General features: G+C 39.9%; 1 protein-coding gene across 1 annotated transcript in view; it reads right to left on the reverse strand.

Annotated features, from left to right (window-relative positions):
• The window catches only part of dnah7 (dynein, axonemal, heavy chain 7), a 213,001-nt gene that overhangs the window by 71,000 nt on the left and 122,830 nt on the right, over positions 1-19,171 (reverse strand). Inside the window, exons 44-49 of the mRNA XM_061926536.1 lie at positions 18,754-19,084; positions 18,317-18,663; positions 12,770-12,950; positions 12,444-12,629; positions 11,068-11,231; positions 8,962-9,116 (exon numbers count right to left, since the gene is read on the reverse strand). Coding sequence (XP_061782520.1) covers positions 8,962-9,116; positions 11,068-11,231; positions 12,444-12,629; positions 12,770-12,950; positions 18,317-18,663; positions 18,754-19,084 — 1,364 coding nt within the window. The remainder of the gene's footprint in view (positions 1-8,961; positions 9,117-11,067; positions 11,232-12,443; positions 12,630-12,769; positions 12,951-18,316; positions 18,664-18,753; positions 19,085-19,171) is intronic.

A 19,171-nucleotide genomic window follows, 5' to 3' on the forward strand; every position in this document is an offset into this window, starting at 1 on the left:
TAATGTTTTGGGCATTGTTTTATCCAGACGCATATTTATGTCCAAATGTGGCCAAGTAGACGCATTGTGGGTTTCCTGGACGTCGCTATAAGAAAAATCTAAAGAAGAGAATCTCTCTGCCATCATCCACTAGTTTTTTAAATATATAAATCGCCCGCTTGAATATTCACTCTTCTCCTCTCCGACTCTTGTCGTCATTTCAGATATGTTGTGATTTCCCTTCCTGGTTTGATGACCCACCCTATCTTGCCTTATCATAGTAAACCACCAACCAATCATAGATGTTCTTATATGTAAACCAACCAATAATCAGTGATGATTGCTTCGCTACGTAGCTTCGATTTTTAAGTTAATTTTTTATGGAAAACCGTAGTTTTTACCACTGGATTATCAAAAACTGTACTCCTTACGTAGTTGTTGGCAAGTGTGGCAAAGAGACGGATCAAGATTTTAACACACATTGTAGGTCGGAAAAAACGAAGAAAAACGAAAAATATTTTTTTATATTTTTACAGAGATAAAAAAGACGGATTTCCGACTATAGACGGAAAAATCACATGCCTGAAAAAGGTTGAAAACACTGGTCTAGAGCTCGGCAGAGTAAACGTGTAATACTCTTCCATATCAGTAGGTGGCAGCAGGTAGCTAATTGCTTTGTCGATGTCGGGAACGACGACGATGGTTTGCAGGTAAAAGGGTATCTGACGCTTAAACCAAAAATAAACAAAAAGCTAGTGCCGCTAAGAAAAGGCATTGAAGCTTAGGGATGTCTATGCAGAACGAAACTAAAACTGAACTGGTTGCAAAGTAAACAAAAACTGAATGCTGGACGACAGCAAAGACTTACTGTGGAGCAAAGACGGCGTCCACAATGTCCACACAAAGAAGAATAAAAACAACTGAAATATCCTTGATTGCTAAAACAAAGTAGATGCGGGAAATTTCGCTCAAAGGAAGACATGAAACTGCTGCAGGAAAATACCAAAAAAAAAGAGAAAAAGCCCCTAAAATAGGAGCGCAAGACAATAACTAAAACACTACACACTGGAAAACAGCAAAAAACTGAAAATACGTCACGGCGTGATGTGACAGGTCGTGACAGTACACCTACTTTGAGACAATGCGTGGTTGGTTATGGTTTAAAGTCATATCCAACAATTGCCACAACAACTTTTTACTGTCAACTGAGTTTCGTTTTTTAATGACTTCTGCTGGTGGTGTGCCTCCGGATTTTTTTAACGCAAAAAATGTGCCTTGGCTCAAAAAAGCCGGCATGTGATTTGAACTTAATGAAAAAGACTGAAAAAAAACTGGGGGTCTGGGGGCCACAGGTCCAGGGCTTTAAGAACACAGGTGCCTGGACCGGTGTTCTTAAATGTGTATTCCCCGTCTTCCATGTCGAGAGCGGTTTTGATTTGAGCTTACATGGTAAACAACTAAAATTAATGTTTTGGGCATTGTTTTATCCAGACGCATATATTTGTCCAAATGTGGCCAAGTAGACGCATTGTGGGTTTCCTGGACGTCGCTATAAGAAAAATCTAAAGAAGAGAATCCCTCTGCCATCATCCACTAGTTTTTTAAAAGTTAAAGTTAAAGTACCAATGATTGTCACACACACACACTAGGTGTGGCGAGATTATTCTCTGCATTTGACCCATCACCCTTGATCACCCCCTGGGAGGTGAGGGGAGCAGTGGGCAGCAGCGGTGGCCGCGCCCGGGAATCATTTTTGGTGATTTAACCCCCAATTCCAACCCTTGATGCTGAGTGCCAAGCAGGGAGGTAATGGGTCCCATTTTTATAGTCTTTGGTATGACTCGGCCGGGAATTGAACTCACAACCTACCGATCTCAGGGCGGACATTCTAACCACTAGGCCACTGAGTAGGTAAATATATAAATCGCCCGCTTGAATATTTACTCTTCTCCTCTCCGACTCTCGTCGTCATTTCAGATATGTTGTGATTTCCTTTCCTGGTTTGATGACCCACCCTATCTTGCCTTATCATAGTAAACCACCAACCAATCATAGATGTTCTTATATGTAAACCAACCAATAATCAGTGATGATTGCTTCGCTACGTAGCTTCGATTTTTAAGTTAATTTTTTATGGAAAACCATAGTTTTTACCACTGGATTATCAAAAACTGTACTCCTTACGTAGTTGTTGGCAAGTGTGGCAAAGAGACGGATCAAGATTTTAACACACATTGTAGGTCGGAAAAAACGAAGAAAAATGAAAAATATTTTTTTATATTTTTACAGCGATAAAAAAGACGGATTTCCGACTATAGACGGAAAAATCACATGCCTGAAAAAGGTTGAAAACACTGGTCTAGAGCTCGGCAGAGTAAACGTGTAATACTCTTCCATATCAGTAGGTGGCAGCAGGTAGCTAATTGCTTTGTCGATGTCGGGAACGACGACGATGGTTTGCAGGTAAAAGGGTATCTGACGCTTAGACCAAAAATAAACAAAAAGCTAGTGCCGCTAAGAAAAGGCATTAAAGCTTAGGGATGGCTATGCAGAACGAAACTAAAACTGAACTGGCTGCAAAGTAAACAAAAACAGAATGCTGGACGACAGCAAAGACTTACAGCGTGTGGAGCAGACGGCGTCCACAAAGTACATCTGTACATGACATGACAGTAAACACCAAAATAGGAGCGCAAGACAAGAACTAAAACACTACACACAGGAAAACACCAAAAAACTCAATAAGTCACGGCGTGATGTGACAGGTCGTGACAGTACACCTACTTTGAGACAAGAGCTAAAGTGATGCATGGTTGGTTATGGTTTGAATTCATACCCAACAATTGCGAGAATGACTTTTTACTGTCAATATCGGCTGCTGAGTTTCATATTTTTTATGTTTTCTGCTGGTGGTGTGCCTCTGGATTTTTTCAATGAAAAAAGGTGCCTCGGCTCAGAAAAGGTTGAAAAACACTGGTCAAATACATCACATGGCAAAAACAGACAATGAGAGGCTAACAGCCATTTTGATGACACCATTGTACTATCAATGCTACTATAACAACGGAAGCCATGAACTAAAACGTGAGGTTCCCAAAAGCTCACTCTTAGGTCTCATTATTTTTAATTGTTGCATGCTGTCTCTTGGGGACATCATTAGGAAAGTTTCCACAGTTTCCACAGTTACGCTGATGATACACAGTTGCACATAGCTGTGGCTCCTGATGACACAGGACCAATAGATCCCCTTTGAGGTTAGGTGCTAAACAATGTTCCCTCTAAGGTGCACGCCTGTGCAATTGCGCACTGCTCAAGCGTCCTCTGCGCACAGCAAATCTATGCCATGCACAAAATCAAATAAAAAAATAAGCGCATAACAATTTTCGACACACGGACACGACAGAGAAAACAGTTTTCGTCATCATTGTTCAAATATTGTAACGTCTGTCGAGACGGACATGAATTCCATCCATCACTTTACTGAGCAAAACTCTTTATTGTCGGCCATAAACACATCACCAAAACATTAGTAAAAAAAATTATATCTAGCAAAACTGATCATTTTCTGCAGAACAAACCAGACCAAAAGCAACTTTGTTATATCAACAGCAGCCGCTCGCTCTTTCTCACTTGCGCCAACACATGCACATATGGCACTTAGCCAGGGATGCGTTTACAGCCACACAAAAAGTCGGACAACTCCAACACCACACATAAAGTGTCATTCCAGGTCGTTACACTATGATTTACCAATCAAATGTGTGCTTATTCTAGTGTAATTTATTAGGAATCTTAATTGATAAATATTAGTCATGAAATGCTGTTAGTATATTAAATAAATACTAATAAAAATATATTTTTTACAAACAGGAAGTTGCAGGAATGTACACATGATCCCCTGCTTACATCTCATTGTGCAACATGTGAATGTTTTAATGGGAACTAAATGCAATGTCCGAAAGGGGTACAAATTATTTCCAAAGCAGGATCTCCACCCAGACAAACAATACAAGTACACAGTTCATGAAAAAAAATATTTTTTGTTATTGTCATTGTAAGTGAGCCTAAACACTTATATTAGAAAATAACCTCATGGAAATGACTGCTGTCATTTGATTATAATAACAAGAGAATGTTGTCTGTCTATCTGTGTTGGCCCTGCGATGAGGTGGGGACTTGTCCAGGGTGTACCCCGCCTTGCGCCCGAATGCACCCCCCGCGACCCCGAAAGGGACAAGCGGTAGAAAATGGATGGATGGATGGAGATTGAACTTGTTATTTAGTCAGGTTTGGGACAGGTGTGCTGCTGGTGTAGCCACAGTGTGCACATCTGATGTTGCTCACATGGGCTCCACTGAATGCTCAGAGAGTTTTTGCGTTTGCTCGCACACATGAAAAATTAGAGGGAACATTGGTGCTAAACTATCCCCTCATGGATGGCAGTGAATTTCCTACAGCTCAACCAGGACAAAACAGAGGTTTTAGTTATAGGTCTAGAAGGCCAGTGGGAGAAACTTTTAACAAAATTACAAGATTTTAAACCAACGCAACACATAAAAATTCTGGGTGGGATTTTTGACTCTGAGCTGACTTTTGTTCCACACATGAAAAAAAAAAGCTATATATATATTTTTTTTATCATCTTAAGAACAGAGCCAGAGTCCGCCTGTTTTTTTTCTCAGGCCAACACAGAGGTGTTAATGCATGCTTTTATTTCCTGTCGTTTAGACTACTTTAATGCTCTGCTCTCTGGTCTTCCAAAGAGGAATATGGAAAGCTACAGTTAAAGAAAAGTCAGCTGAGCACGTGCTGACAAGGAGTTCTATTATTACTTTTTAAATGTCTTAAAGGCTTTTTTGTCTTCTTATCCAATCTGATTGGCTTTTACCATACCAACCCTTGCGGCTCCTGAGGCCTTTTATCTTTACCAAATACCAGAACAAAGACCCACGGTTAGGTTGCATTTATGCAATATGGCCCCTCACCTGTAGAACAGCTTGCCGGAGAGCCACAGGACTGCAGAGACCGCTGATATTGGAAAAAAAAGGTCAAAGCCACACCTTTTTAATTATTTTTTTTTTTTTTGCAGAGTTTGGTAGAATACCCAAAAATTGTACTCAAGTAAGAGCACCGTCACTTTAGAATAATATGACTCAAGTAAAAGTAAAAAGTGGTCATCAAAATAACTACCTGAGGAAGAGTGAGTAAGTATTCTGTGAAATAACTACTCAAGTATTGAGTAATTGTTAGTAACTTCTGATTTATTTAGTAGTTAATTTTAACAGGGATGTCCGATAATATCGGACTGCCGATATTATCGGCCAATAAATGCTTTAAAATGTAATATCGGAAATTATCGGTATCGGTTTCAAAAAGTAAAATGTATGACTTTTTAAAACGCCGCTGTGTATACGGACGTAGGGAGAAGTACAGAGCGCCAATAAACCTTGAAGGCCCTGCCTTTGCGTGCCGGCCCAGTCACATAATATCTACGGCTTTTCACACACACAAGTGAATGCCATGCATACTTGGTCAACAGCCATACAGGTCACACTGAGGGTGGCCGTATAAACAACTTTAATACTGTTACAAATATGCGCCACACTGTGAACCCACACCAAACACAACATAAACACAGCAGAACAAATACCCAGAACCCCTTGCAGCACTAACTCTTCCGGGACGCTACAATATACACCCCCCGCTACCCCCATTATTGTTATCACAATAGTTTAAAATAGTTATCACCATTCTTAAAGGATGGACTGAAAGTATGTTTAAATTTTCAGTACAACCCTCCAGACACAATTAAAGGTGTTCAGACACAGTTGCTATGGATGAAAACTGTCGGAGACAAGCCATTGCTGAGGGAGGGATGTGTTACAAATGGGTTCACTTTTGTCAACGACCTCTTAGACTTTATTTCCTATGAACATTTTAGAATTTTATAACTTGAAACTTTGCATTTTTCTGGGTCAGTTATAATTAGAAAATAAATGAATTACCTAAAAACTGGAAAACATAACAGCAAACTGGAAGGAAGAATAAGCTAATGGTTTATCTCCCACCAAAAAGATGCCTAAATTAGCTGTCTTGTTTACAGATAAATACAATAATATAAACTTGGAATTTAAAAACCAAGTCTTTATTATGTTATATCATAGTCAAGGTTTCTGTGGTTTATCCGTTATACAGTGCTCAATACCGCGGTAGAGCGGTTTCCCTGCTCTTCATTGGATATCCCCTGAAGAGCAGGAAAACCTGCGAAAACAGGCTTGTAGGGATGAAATAGCCTCTGTGTTTTCTCCTGACCGTATATTATGTTATATTATATATTATATAAAAGCCGCTTTGCTCATAGAACCTGTTTGTTTTGGGAGGATGTATTTAACTATCCAATTTTGTGGAAATATTACTCTACAACAATTGATAGAACCACACTATATATGAACAACATTTGTAAAGTCACAAAAGGACTTAAAGTTGGTATTATTTGCAGACGACAGGAGAGAACACACAGAAGCTAATACAAATAATAACAGAAGAAATAAACAAATGTAAAAAATCGTTTGAGAAAAACATTGAATTTCAGTAAAACTAAAATAATGACATTTGTTAAAAGTAGAAGGGAAAATCGAAAAAATACGATTGACGGAATAGACATTGAACGAGTAAAAGAAACCAAGTTATTGGGTGTAATAATAAATGATAAATTGAACTGGAAATCTTATAAAAATATACAACATAAGGTGGCAAGAAATATTTCAATAATGAATAAAGCATAATATGTTATGGACCAAAAATCCCTTCATATTCTCTACTGCTCACTAGTTTTACCATATCTGAGTTATTGTGTAGAAATATGGGGAAGTAACTACAAAAGTACAAAAAAGATCAATTAGAATAATACATAATGTTGAATATAGAGAACATACTAACACTTTATATATTGAATCCAAAATATTGAAATTCAATTACTTGGTGCATTTGCAAACAGCTAAAATTATGCTCAAAGCAAACTATAACCTGCTACCCAAGAATGTACAACAATTCTTCTCAACAAAAGAGGAGAAATATAACCTTAGAGGAAAATCTAATTTAAAACATATATTAGACGTATAACACTTACAAATTTTAGCATATCAGTACGTGGAATTAAATTATGGCAAAAAAAATCAAACAAAGCATTGATCCAGTTTAAGAAACTGTTCAAACTACAAATGTTCACAAAGTACAAAGAAGAAGAATTATCATAAATATTTTGAACTTATTGAAAATTATATAATTTTAATTTAATTTAATTGGCTGAATCATAACTGACTTAGCTATTTATGTAGAGAACTGTTGTGTTGAGAATTCATTGATGGTGTATACATTGAGAACAGGAAGTGTATATTGTGGAGGGGGGCGTGGTCTGCGGGCCTGCAGGTGATTGGATTACCCAGCTGGGGCTGATCATCCAATCATCTGCCAGGCTTATTAGCAGCAGGCGGGCCAAGACACAGTTGTTGGGAGTTGGAGCGAACGGACACACAGGCACGCAAAACCAAAACAGACTGAAAAGTCGCCGAGCGGAGTGATGACGTGGCGTGCTCACACGGACTAAAATTTGCAGAGCATAGTGCTGACCTGGTGTGCAACCAAAATAAAGCAGTGTCAAAACCAGACTCCTGGGCTTACAAGAAGGTCTATTACGGTCAGGAGAACCCACAGGAGGGCAACCTCCACATACTGTATATATGTGTTAGTAATTGCCGTAAAGTAGAAAGGGGGTAGGATTGAATAAGCTTTGCTTCTTCCTACTCCTTTTCCGACATGTTGTAAGGGGAAAAAAAAGAAAAGAAAATGTGTATAATATGTGATGTATTGTATTGAAACACTATACATGTTCAGGGAAAAAACTTAACCTAATCTATCCTAACACTACATTCATATTTTAGAGTATTTTAACAGATTTTTATAAAATTATAGCTACAACAAAATCTCTGTTCAAATGGCAGATAGAAAATGAGCCCTCGAGCAGGTTCCGTGGGAAAGAAGAAGAGAACCTGATACATTTGTTTTATTTTTGTACACATGTGGCTAGGTTTTGGGTCAGTGTACAGTCATGGCAAAGGTCAATGGGTATGGCTTTGTGAATCCCACCACATAATATTTTTTGAGGACAACTGTGCATACTTTTTTAATTAGATTATTCTGGTGGGTATTTATTTTTATTTTTTTAAAGCTAAAAGTAGATTTATGTACAAAACAGTAAGAAGAGAGTCCAGTGTCAGTATATGTTAGAAACAATTATAGCATCAAATAACAGAGTATCTGAACATGAAAAGAAATGGAATATCGACTTATTTGAGTTAAAGATGGAGTATGGCGTACCTTTCTAAAAATGTGTCCTTTGCTATGTTACATATATAACTATTAATACAAATTCTAAAATACACAATTGTTCTTTATTGATTTTGTATACCATTTTTTTAGTTATACATTTTTTTCTGTAGTTTGTTATTTATTATATTATTATATATATTATGAGCTTATGTAACGAAATTTCGTTCTTATCTGTGCTGTAAAGTTCAAATTTGAATGACAATAAAAAGGAAGTCTAAGTCTAAGTCTTATTATTATTTGTATTTTTTTTTTTTTATATTTATTTTATATTTTGCTTTCCTGTCAAAATACTTGGAGTGTGTGAATGGCAAGACTGTGTGGAAGTGGTTGAGGTGGTTAGGTTTGAGGGACTGGAAACCTGTCTTATTTTATCCTGTTAATAAAAAAATAAAAAAAAGTAAAATAGGGAATTTATGTATCATGACGAATAATTATATGATATACATACATTACTTTTAAATTCACTTGGTTGAATCCTAGCTTCGGAGGACAGAATCTCACACCCGTGGTAAGCAGAGACCCCAAAAGGCAGCAACTACAATTGCACATAAACTAAACCATAGCACAAAAAGACAGTATGCTGTTCATCCTCACCTGGTGTTCCAAACTGGATACAGTTCTCCAGAGAACGGACAAAGCCAGGATCACTCAGTTTAATGATTTGCAAGCTTTTAACTTTCTCCATGTTTTTTATCCATTTGTTGGCCTGGCCCTGGGGATCAATCATCAGAGGCCACCGCCTGGCGTTGCTAGAGGGATACACATGGAGAAAAACACACACGCACATTATTGCCTGAATGTGACTCCTGGAACTAACTGTGAGACATTAGGTTGCCACACTGAAAGGCAAACGCAGCCGATGAAAGGCACAGCTTTGAGTGGCGCAGTCACATGGAGCACGGTCGGCGTCACATAGGATGCATGCAACAGCAAAGCGTCATAAAAAGGGCAGTGAAACGTAACATTTTTAGAGATTGATATTGCATAGGCCAAAGTGCGTATTTGAACAGGGGATTTAGGATTTTTCTCACAAAAATGTTCATTTGTCATTTCTACTACACGGATCAAGAGACATGACTGCCACCTAGAGGACACACAGTACTGTGTGTGTTGGTACTCACAGCTGTCTGTCTAATTCGTTCTGTAAAATTGCATTGCTTTGTTCTACACGCTTTTGATTTTAAAGAAATAAATTAAAAACCTTCCTTCAGTTCTCTTGTGGTAGAACATAGTGTTGTCCCGATATCAACATTTTGGTACAGGTACCAACATTATTTCAATACTTTTCTAAATAAAGGGGACCACAAAAAGTTGCAATAATGGCTTTATTTTAACAAAAAAATCTTAAGGTACATTAAACATATGTTTCTCATTGCAAGTTTGTCCTTAAATAAAATAGTGAACATACTAGACAACTTGTCTTTTAGTAGCAAGTAAGCAAACAGAGGCTCCTAATTTTGTCTGCTGACGTATGCAGTAACATATTGTGTCATTTTCCATTCTATTATTTTGTCAAAATTATTAAGGATAAGCGGTAGAAAATGAATTATTATTCTACATTTACTGTTAATATCTGCTTACTTTCTCTTTTAACATGTTATATCTACACTTCTGTTAAAATGTAATAATCACTTATTCTTCTGTTGTTTGGATGCTTTACATTAGTTTTGGATGATACCACAAATTTGGGTCCAAGTAGTTACAGGATCATACATTGGTCATATTCAAATTCCTCATGTGTCCAGGCCATTTTTTTTAGTTTATAAACATAACATAATTTTTTTTTAAACGAAAGAAGATGTGTTGCCAAAAAATATCGACGTAATCATAGTAGTATCAACTAGATACGCTCCTGTACTTTGGTATCATTACGGTGGATGTCGGGTGTGGATCCATCCATGGCGTTTGTTTACATTTTGACGGCGGTGAGCTACGGTGTGTAGTGAAGCATGTTTAGCTATTCCTCGTCCTGCAGGGATGATACTTGTAAGAAACATACTTTATTTGTCGCCATGGAGACCAGGATTAGTGATTTAGAAGAAGCTGAAACACTGCAGACTGCAGCTGAACTTTAGGTCTGAAAGCACCTCTTCCGGTGGGCGTTTCAGTGTTATAACTTCACCTTTATCGTTAGTTTTTAAGCCAAAATGCGTCCGTTCTCCCTTTTCTGTCTACACACTGTGTCTGCTTGTAAGTACTCTGTGTGTGTGCGCTGGCGAACATGCTGGTCTGCTCGTAAACCAGCAATGACGCGACGTGACGACGACGACGGGTGGGTTGGGGGACCGGTACTTTATAGCGGCGATATAGTACCTAATATGATTAATTAGGGCGGTACAGCTCGGTTGGTAGAGTGGCTGTGCCAGCAACTTGAGGGTTCCAGGTTCGATTCCCGCTTCCGCCATCCTAGTCACTGCCGCTGTGTCCTTGGGCAAGACACTTTACCCACCTGCTCCCAGTGCCACCCACAGTGGTTTAAATGTAACTTAGATATTGGGTTTCACTATGTAATGGCGCTTTGAGTCTCTAGAGAAAAGCGCTATATAGATATAATTCAATTCAATTCAATTAAAAAATTAGTATCGCGGTACTGTACTTATACCTGTATACCCTACAACCCTAGTAGAACGACCGACTTTCGCACAGTTCTGAGCATGTATACAACACAGGTATGTAAAGGATAATGCTTGAGGTACTCACGAGATTATGATGCCATTATCGATGGAGAAACCGTCCGTTGGGAGGCCAGCTATAGTCCAGGCACGGATTTTGACTAGCTCACCCAAAGAATTAATGAGAGACACGTTGGGAGAGCAGGGTATCTGTTTTTCCTTACATAAATCTAACCACTCCTCTATTTGCTCCTGGAAAAAAAACATGTTTGCATGATTAGGAAGTAGAGATGTCCGATAATATCGGACTGCCGATATTATCGGCCGATAAATGCTTTAAAATGTGATATCGGAAATTATCGGTATCGGTTTCAAAAAGCCTATTATGTGCCGGCCCAGTCACATAATATCTACGGCTTTTTACACACACAAGTGAATGCAACATACTTGGTCAACAGCCATACAGGTCACACTGAGGGTGGCCGTATAAACAACTTTAACACTGTTACAAATATGCGCCACACTGTGAACCCACACCAAACAAGAATGACAAACACATTTCGGGAGAACATCCGCACCGTAACACAACATAAACACAACAGAACAAATACCCAGAACCCCTCTAATTAGAAGACACACACGCCTTTGTTTCCGGCGGTAGGACACACACTTGTTGCCAGAAGTCGGTAATGCACTGCTATGGAAACGCAAATAAATGCGCCCACAAATTAGTTCCATCCATCCATCCATTTTCTACCGCTTCTTCCCTTCGGGGTTGCGGGGGGCGCTGGAGCCTATCTCAACTAGAATCGGGCGGAAGGCGGGGTACACCCTGGACAAGTCGCCACCTCATCGCAGGGCCAACACAGATAGACAGACAACATTCACACTCACATTCACACACTAGGGCCAATTTAGTGTTGCCAATCAACCTATCCCCAGGTGCATGTCTTTGGAGGTGGGAGGAAGGCGGAGTACCTGGAGGGAACCCACACAGTCACGGGGAGAACATGCAAATCCACACAGAAAGATCCCGAGCCCGGGATTGAACTCAGTACTACTCAGGACCTTTGTATTGTGAGGCAGACGCACTAACCCCTCTTCCACCGTGTTCCGGCAATGATTAAAATGACCAAAATACGGTCAATATTGTACGTATTACATATTGTTATGAACGTGTCTGTTACTACATTACATATATACTTGCAGTGTGTATACAAAACGTTGATGGAGGATTTTAAAATTGTTTTAGAGGGCTTTGAAGGCAAAACTATGACTCTCATTAGCCGCATCTTCCAAGCATTTTTTATCATCTCTTAAATCCCCCCCAAAAAAGACGTGTCTTCTTGTCTCTCATAAGGATTGTGAACGATTCCCTACAAAAATTGCAGTTCTCCTATTAACATTTGTGGATGACCGTAAAGTGGAAGACTGAGAATCGACAAAGACACGACATATGTGTACCTGTCTGAAGCTGGAGGTGAACGCTCCCAGGTAAGCCACGATGCCTGATGAGATAAGGATGTCCCCAGTTAAGTTCTCGTAGAGTATTCCGAGAGTGCCGGCCATTTCATTCCAGCGTGTCTTTTCTCCACCCAGCCCGCCAATCAGCTGCGTAGCTCGCTCCAGTTTCTTTTTGCACAAGTCCACCTGAGGAAAATCATTAGCGGAGAAGATGAGTTGAAAGAAGTGAGTGTGAGGTTTACAAAAATATTTTTCCATTTTTCTTAGATGACATATAGGAAAATGTCAAGCTGTTTACAATAAGTCACATTTTCTAGTAAATACACCTGATTTTCCAATTCAATTTTCTTCTTTTTGTTGGCCTCCAAAATCGCATTAAGTTTTGCCACTTCATCTTGCACTTCTTTGAGGGCAGCCTGCTTTTTCTTCAGGACCGCCATGGCCTCTTCCAACTCTGCCACCGCAAATGCTAACTTCTGTTTCTTTGGAGCCACCACCTTAGACGCTCTGCAGGATGCGAAACAATTTTTTGATTTAGGTGCATAAATATGAAATGATCAATCCTATTGAAAATGTGTAGTGGAAATTGAATAGAAAATGGCGTTTGACAAGACTCAAAACGGCAACGATGATCAACAACAACAATCAGAGAAAGTTGCAGTAAGATTGATGAAGAGTACTATTTGTCAATGAGTCCATGCTTTAGAGACTCCAAACTGTTATAAAACCTACCCAGTGGCCTCGTGCAGGGATTTTTAACCACTGTGCCGCGGCACACTAGTGTGCCGTAAGATATTGTCGAGTGTGCCGTGGGAAATTATGCAACTTCACCTAATTGGTCCCAAAAATATTTTTTGCAAATCAATAATTATAATAATGTGCCGTTGTCTAGTGCCTGTGCTGTGTAGAGCTTGGCAGGGTAATCTTGTAATACTCCATATCAGTAGGTGGCAGCAGGTAGTTCATTGCTTTGTAGAAGTCGGAACGCGTCAAGGATGATTTGTCGTGATCCCAATATGCAGAGCACAGCGGGGGACAGCGTGCAGGTAAAAAGGTATTTAACGCTTAAACCAAAAATGAACAAAAGGCAAGTCCCGCTAGGAAAAGGCACTGAAGCATAGGGATGGCTATGTAAAACAAAAACAAAACTGAACTGGCTACAAAGTCAACAAAAACAGAATGCTGGATGACAGCAAAGACTTACAGCGTGTGGAGCAAAGACGGCGTCCACAAAGCACATCCGTACATGACATGACAATCAACAATGTCCCGACAAAGGATAGCGTACGCACAACTTAAATAGCCTTGATTACGAAAACAAAGCGGGTGCGGGCAATAGCACTCAAAGGAAGGCGTGAAGCTGCTGCAGGAGAACACCGACAAAACAGGAAGAGTCACCAAAATAACAGCGCAAGACAGGAACTAACGCACTACACACAGGAAACAACAACAAACTCAAAATAAAGGACGACAACATGGTGGAGTTTCATTTTTTAAAATTTTCTGCTGGTGGTGTTTTTTATGAAAAAAATGTGGCTTGGCTCAAAAAAGGTTGAAAAACACTGGTCTAGTGGCTAGAGTGTCCACCCTGAGATTGGTAGGTTGTGAGTTCAAACCCCGGCCGAGTCATACCAAAGACTATAAAAATGGGACTCATTACCTCCCTGCTTGACACTCAGCATCAAGGGTTGGAATTGGGGGTTAAATCACCAAAAATTATTCCCGGGCGCCCACTGCTCCCCTCACCTCTCAGGGGGTGAACAAGGGGATGGGTCAAATGCAGAGGACACATTTCGCCACATCTAGTGTGTGTGTGGCAATCATTGGTACTTTATCTTTAAAAGCCAGAGGTGGTGCAACAAAGTTCTAGTGGTGTGTTTAGTGTTTTTTTGTTTGTTTTTCATAATTCCATTTTTTTTAACTAAGAATTGAGTGATTTCATGATTTTTTACTTTGCTTAATCTAAAATTTAAAATTGTTACGGACTACCACAATTTTAAATTGTTTTAAGTGGTTCTTAAAGCCAGAAAGTTGCCATTTGAAATGACTATAGTTTTGTGCCATGTCTCTTATCTGACTTTTTTCTACAAAATGAAAACAACTGAATGAACATTGATGAAGACTGCTGATTCCATCGTTTTTGCCAGGGGTTGAATAATCTCTTGATTGTCCGCGGACCACGAATATACAAACCCCGTTTCCATATGAGTTGGGAAATTGTTTTAGATGTAAATATAAACGGAATACAATGATTTGCAAATCCTTTTCAACCCATATTCAATTGAATGCACTACAAAGACAAGATATTTGATGTTCAAACTCATAAACTTTTTTTTTTTTTTTGCAAATAATAATTAACTTAGAATTTCATGGCTGCAACATGTGCCAAAGTAGTTGGGAAAGGGCATGGTCACCACTGTGTTACATGGCCTTTTCTTTTAACAACACTCAATAAATGTTTGGGAACTGAGGAGACACATTTTTTAAGCTTCTCAGGTGGAATTCTTTCCCATTCTTGCTTGATGGACAGCTTAAGTTGTATTAAGTGGTATTTTAGGCTTCATAATGCGCCACACATTTTCAATGGGAGACAGGTCTGGACTACAGGCAGGCCAGTCCAGCACCCGCACTCTTTTACTATGAAGCCACGTTGATGTAACACGTGGCTTGGCATTGTCTTGCTGAAATAAGCAGGGGCGTCCATGGTAACGTTGCTTGGATGGCAACATATGTTGCTCCAAAACCTGTATGTACCTTTCAGCATTAATAGCGCCTTCACAGATGTGTAAGTTACCCATGCCTTGGGCACTAATACACCCCCATACCATCACAGATGCTGGCTTTTCAACTTTGCGCCTATAACAATCCGGATGGCTCATTTCCTCTTTGGTCCGGAGGACACGACGTCCACAGTTTCCAAAAACAATTTGAAATGTGGACTCGTCAGACCACACAACACTTTTCCACTTTGTATCAGTCCATCTTAGATGAGCTCAGGCCCAGCGAAGCCGAGGGCGTTTCTGGGTGTTGTTGATAAACGGTTTTCGCCTTGCATAGGAGAGCTTTAACTTGCACTTACAGATGTAGCGACCAACTGTAGTTACTGACAGTGGGTTTCTGAAGTGTTCCTGAGCCCATGTGGTGATATCCTTTACACACTGATGTCGCTTGTTGATGCAGTACAGCCTGAGGGATCGAAAGTCACAGGCTTAGCTGCTTACGTGCAGTGATTTCTCCAGATTCTCTGAACCCTTTGATGATATTACGGACCGTAGATGGTGAAATCCCTAAATTCCTTGCAATAGCTGGTTGAGAAAGGTTTTTCTTAAACTGTTCAACAATTTGCTCACGCATTTGTTGACAAAGTGGTGACCCTCGCCCCATTCTTGTTTGTGAATGACTGAGCATTTCATGGAATCTACTTTTATACCCAATCATGGCACCCACCTGTTCCCAATTTGCCTGTTCACCTGTGGGATGTTCCAAATAAGTGTTTGATGAGCATTCCTCAACTTTACCAGTCTTTATTGCCACCTTTCCCAACTTCTTTGTCACGTGTTGCTGGCATCAAATTCTAAAGTTAATGATTATTTGCAAAAAAAAATGTTTATCAGTTTGAACATCAAATATGTTGTCTTTGTAGCATATTCAGTTGAATATGTGTTGAAAATGATTTGCAAATCATTGTATTCCGTTTATATTTACATCTAACACAATTTACCAACTCATTTGGAAACGGGGTTTGTACAAACAGTAAGAGAAGCCATTGCAACTTTTGATTTACGACTCAAAGTAAACCACAACATGTTATGATCATACGATGTAAATATCTGATTGAAACTGCTATTTCTATGTATTATAGTTTTAACCAAGAGTCTTGTAAGATCAAAAAACTAAGCGCACACTTCCGGCATTCACAACAAAATTGTTGTACGCTACATCCCGTCTGACTGCGCCAACAAACTAAGACTCCCAGACGAATAGCTTACACACAGTATACAGGTATTATTTTGCATTTGAAGAAACAATACCTTAACGCAGTGCTTCTTGATTATTTTCTGTTTTGTTACGTCCACATGAGGAAGAAGAAACCCACCCTCCCCCACCGCAACTATAAATAGTACAATTTGTCTGTAAACTTTTTAAAAGTACACCTACCTTATGAATCGAAATCGAATCGATTTGGGAAATTGGCAATGATACCCAGCCCTAGTTATTGGTTTAAAATGTTTGTTCTATTGGCGTAGTGGTACCTGTTCATGGTAATATGTACTTTTCAACGATATGCCACGACCTAACTAATTGCAATTGCAATTTGAGAATCCCTGATACAAAGTGCATTTTTTTTTCTCTGCCCATATGCCTCAATGTTAAGTGGAATTCGGCTAAGTACATTTTGCATGCAAACTGATGACTGTTGGATAAAATTGTCATTTTCAATACGTCAAACACAATTGTTAAAGGGGAACATTATCACCTGACCTATGTAAGCGTCAATATATACCTTGATGTTGCAGAAAAAAGACCATATATTTTTTTAACCGATTTCCGAACTCTAAATGGGTGAATTTTGGCGAATTAAACGCCTTTCTAATATTCGCTCTCGGAGCGATGACGTCACAACGTGACGTCACATCGGGAAGCAATCTGCCATTTTCTCAAAACACCGAGTCAAATCAGCTCTGTTATTTTCCGTTTTTTCGACTGTTTTCCGTACCCTGGAGACATCATGCCTCGTCGGTGTGTTATCGGAGTGTTTGATTCAATTTGCACCAGTGGCCCAAAGATGCGAAAGTGGCAAGAAATTGGACGTTTGTTCCGCACACTTTGCCGACGAAAGCTATGCTACGACAGAGATGGCAAGAATGTGTGGATATCCTGCGACACTCAAAGCAGATGCATTTCCAACGATAAAGTCAAAGAAATCTGCCGCCAGACCCCCATTGAATCTGCCGGAGTGTGTGAGCAATTCAGGGACAAAGGCCCTCGGTAGCACGGCAAGCAATGGCGGCAGTTTGTTCCCGCAGACGAGCGAGCTAAACCCCCTGGATGTCTTGCTCACACCGTCCCTTATGCCACCGAAGACGATCAAGAGAAGAATATCGACCCTAGCTTCCCTGGCCTTCTGACATCAACTCCAAAACTGGACAGATCAGCTTTCAGGAAAAGAGCACGGATGAAAGTATGTCTACAGAATATATTAATTGATGAAAATTGGGCTGTCTGCACTCTCAAAGTGCATGTTGTTGCCAAATGTATTTAATATGCTGTAAACCTAGTTCATAGTTGTTAGTTTCCTTTAATGCCAAACAAACACATACCAATCGTTGGTTAGAAGGCGATCACCAAATTCGTCCTCGCTTTCTCCCGTGTCGCTGGCTGTCGTGTCGTTTTCGTCGGTTTCGCTTGCATACGGTTCAAATCGATATGGCTCAATAGCTTCAGTTTCTTCTTCAATTTCGTTTTCGCTACCTGCCTCCACACTACAACCATCCGTTTCAATACATGCGTAGTCTGTTGAATCGCTTAAGCCGCTGAAATCCGAGTCTGAATCCGAGCTAATGTCGCTATAGCTTGCTGTTCTTTCCGCCATGTTTGTGTTGGCTTCACTATGTGACGTCACAGGAAAATGGACGGGTGTTTATAACGATGGCTAAAATCAGGCACTTTGAAGCTTTTTTTAGGGATATTGCGTGATGGGTAAAATTTTGAAAAAAACTTCGAAAAATATAATAAGCCACTGGGAACTGATTTTTAATGGTTTTAACCATTCTGAAATTGTGATAATGTTCCCCTTTAATTACTCCAAGTTACACCAGTACATTACAGTAAGCAAGCTGAGTAAACAGATGGCATAGACGCACACGACTTACTTCTCGTACTTGTCCATGGCACACACCCACTTGCACAGACCTTCAGCTGCAGTGGAGGCTGTACGAATCTTCTCCGGTATAAAGTCTGGGTTGCTAATGTACCTTTCTCGGATGATGGCCATAATATTTGCAGGGATGTTATCCTTGTCGAATTCTTTGAGGCCCTGTAGAAACTTAAGGTCTCCCAAAAGCTTTTTGGCAGGACCCCAATAGTCTTCCACTTTTTTACCAGTACCAGATGGGTCAGGAATACGTTCTGGTTTTACATGTTTTAGAATGCAGATTGCCTCCATGACCATCTTGACACCCTGGGGTGGGCTTTTCATGGACTTCACCATTGTGATATCCTTGAACATGAAAAGATGGACACAAGATGTCCGTTTTACAAGATCAGACAATTGAGTTGGGTGTGATATTTAACAACGACTTATTATTACATTTTGGGTGAGCGTGTCCAGTGCAGAAAGTGCAGCCTCCAAGATAGGCATGGTTTCCGCAAGGTCGGCGTCACATTCATTTTTGATAGCCTGGGCTGCCATGGCTTGTACGTTGGTCACAGCTTCGTCCTGTCTCACTATTTTTTCCGTCTCTGCTGCTTCTGCGGATTCACGCTCGACAGTAATCACCATTTCATCCACCTTCTTGCAGGTCTCGATCAGCTGTGGTTGCAGAGCCTCCAGCTCAACTTGCATGGTGGCCACCTGGGATGATGCTGACTCAAGTTTCTCGAGACCCACCACGTAACGGCTTTTCTGTGTCATTACTTCACTGGAAAGAGAGAGATAGATATCTATATCAAATATGATAACATTGCATTATATGTGTATCCAGCATAAAACTTATTGGTGTTAAATA

The sequence above is a fragment of the Nerophis lumbriciformis genome, linkage group LG31 (genome assembly GCF_033978685.3).
Source record: "Nerophis lumbriciformis linkage group LG31, RoL_Nlum_v2.1, whole genome shotgun sequence".
Lineage (NCBI taxonomy): Eukaryota > Metazoa > Chordata > Actinopteri > Syngnathiformes > Syngnathidae > Nerophis > Nerophis lumbriciformis.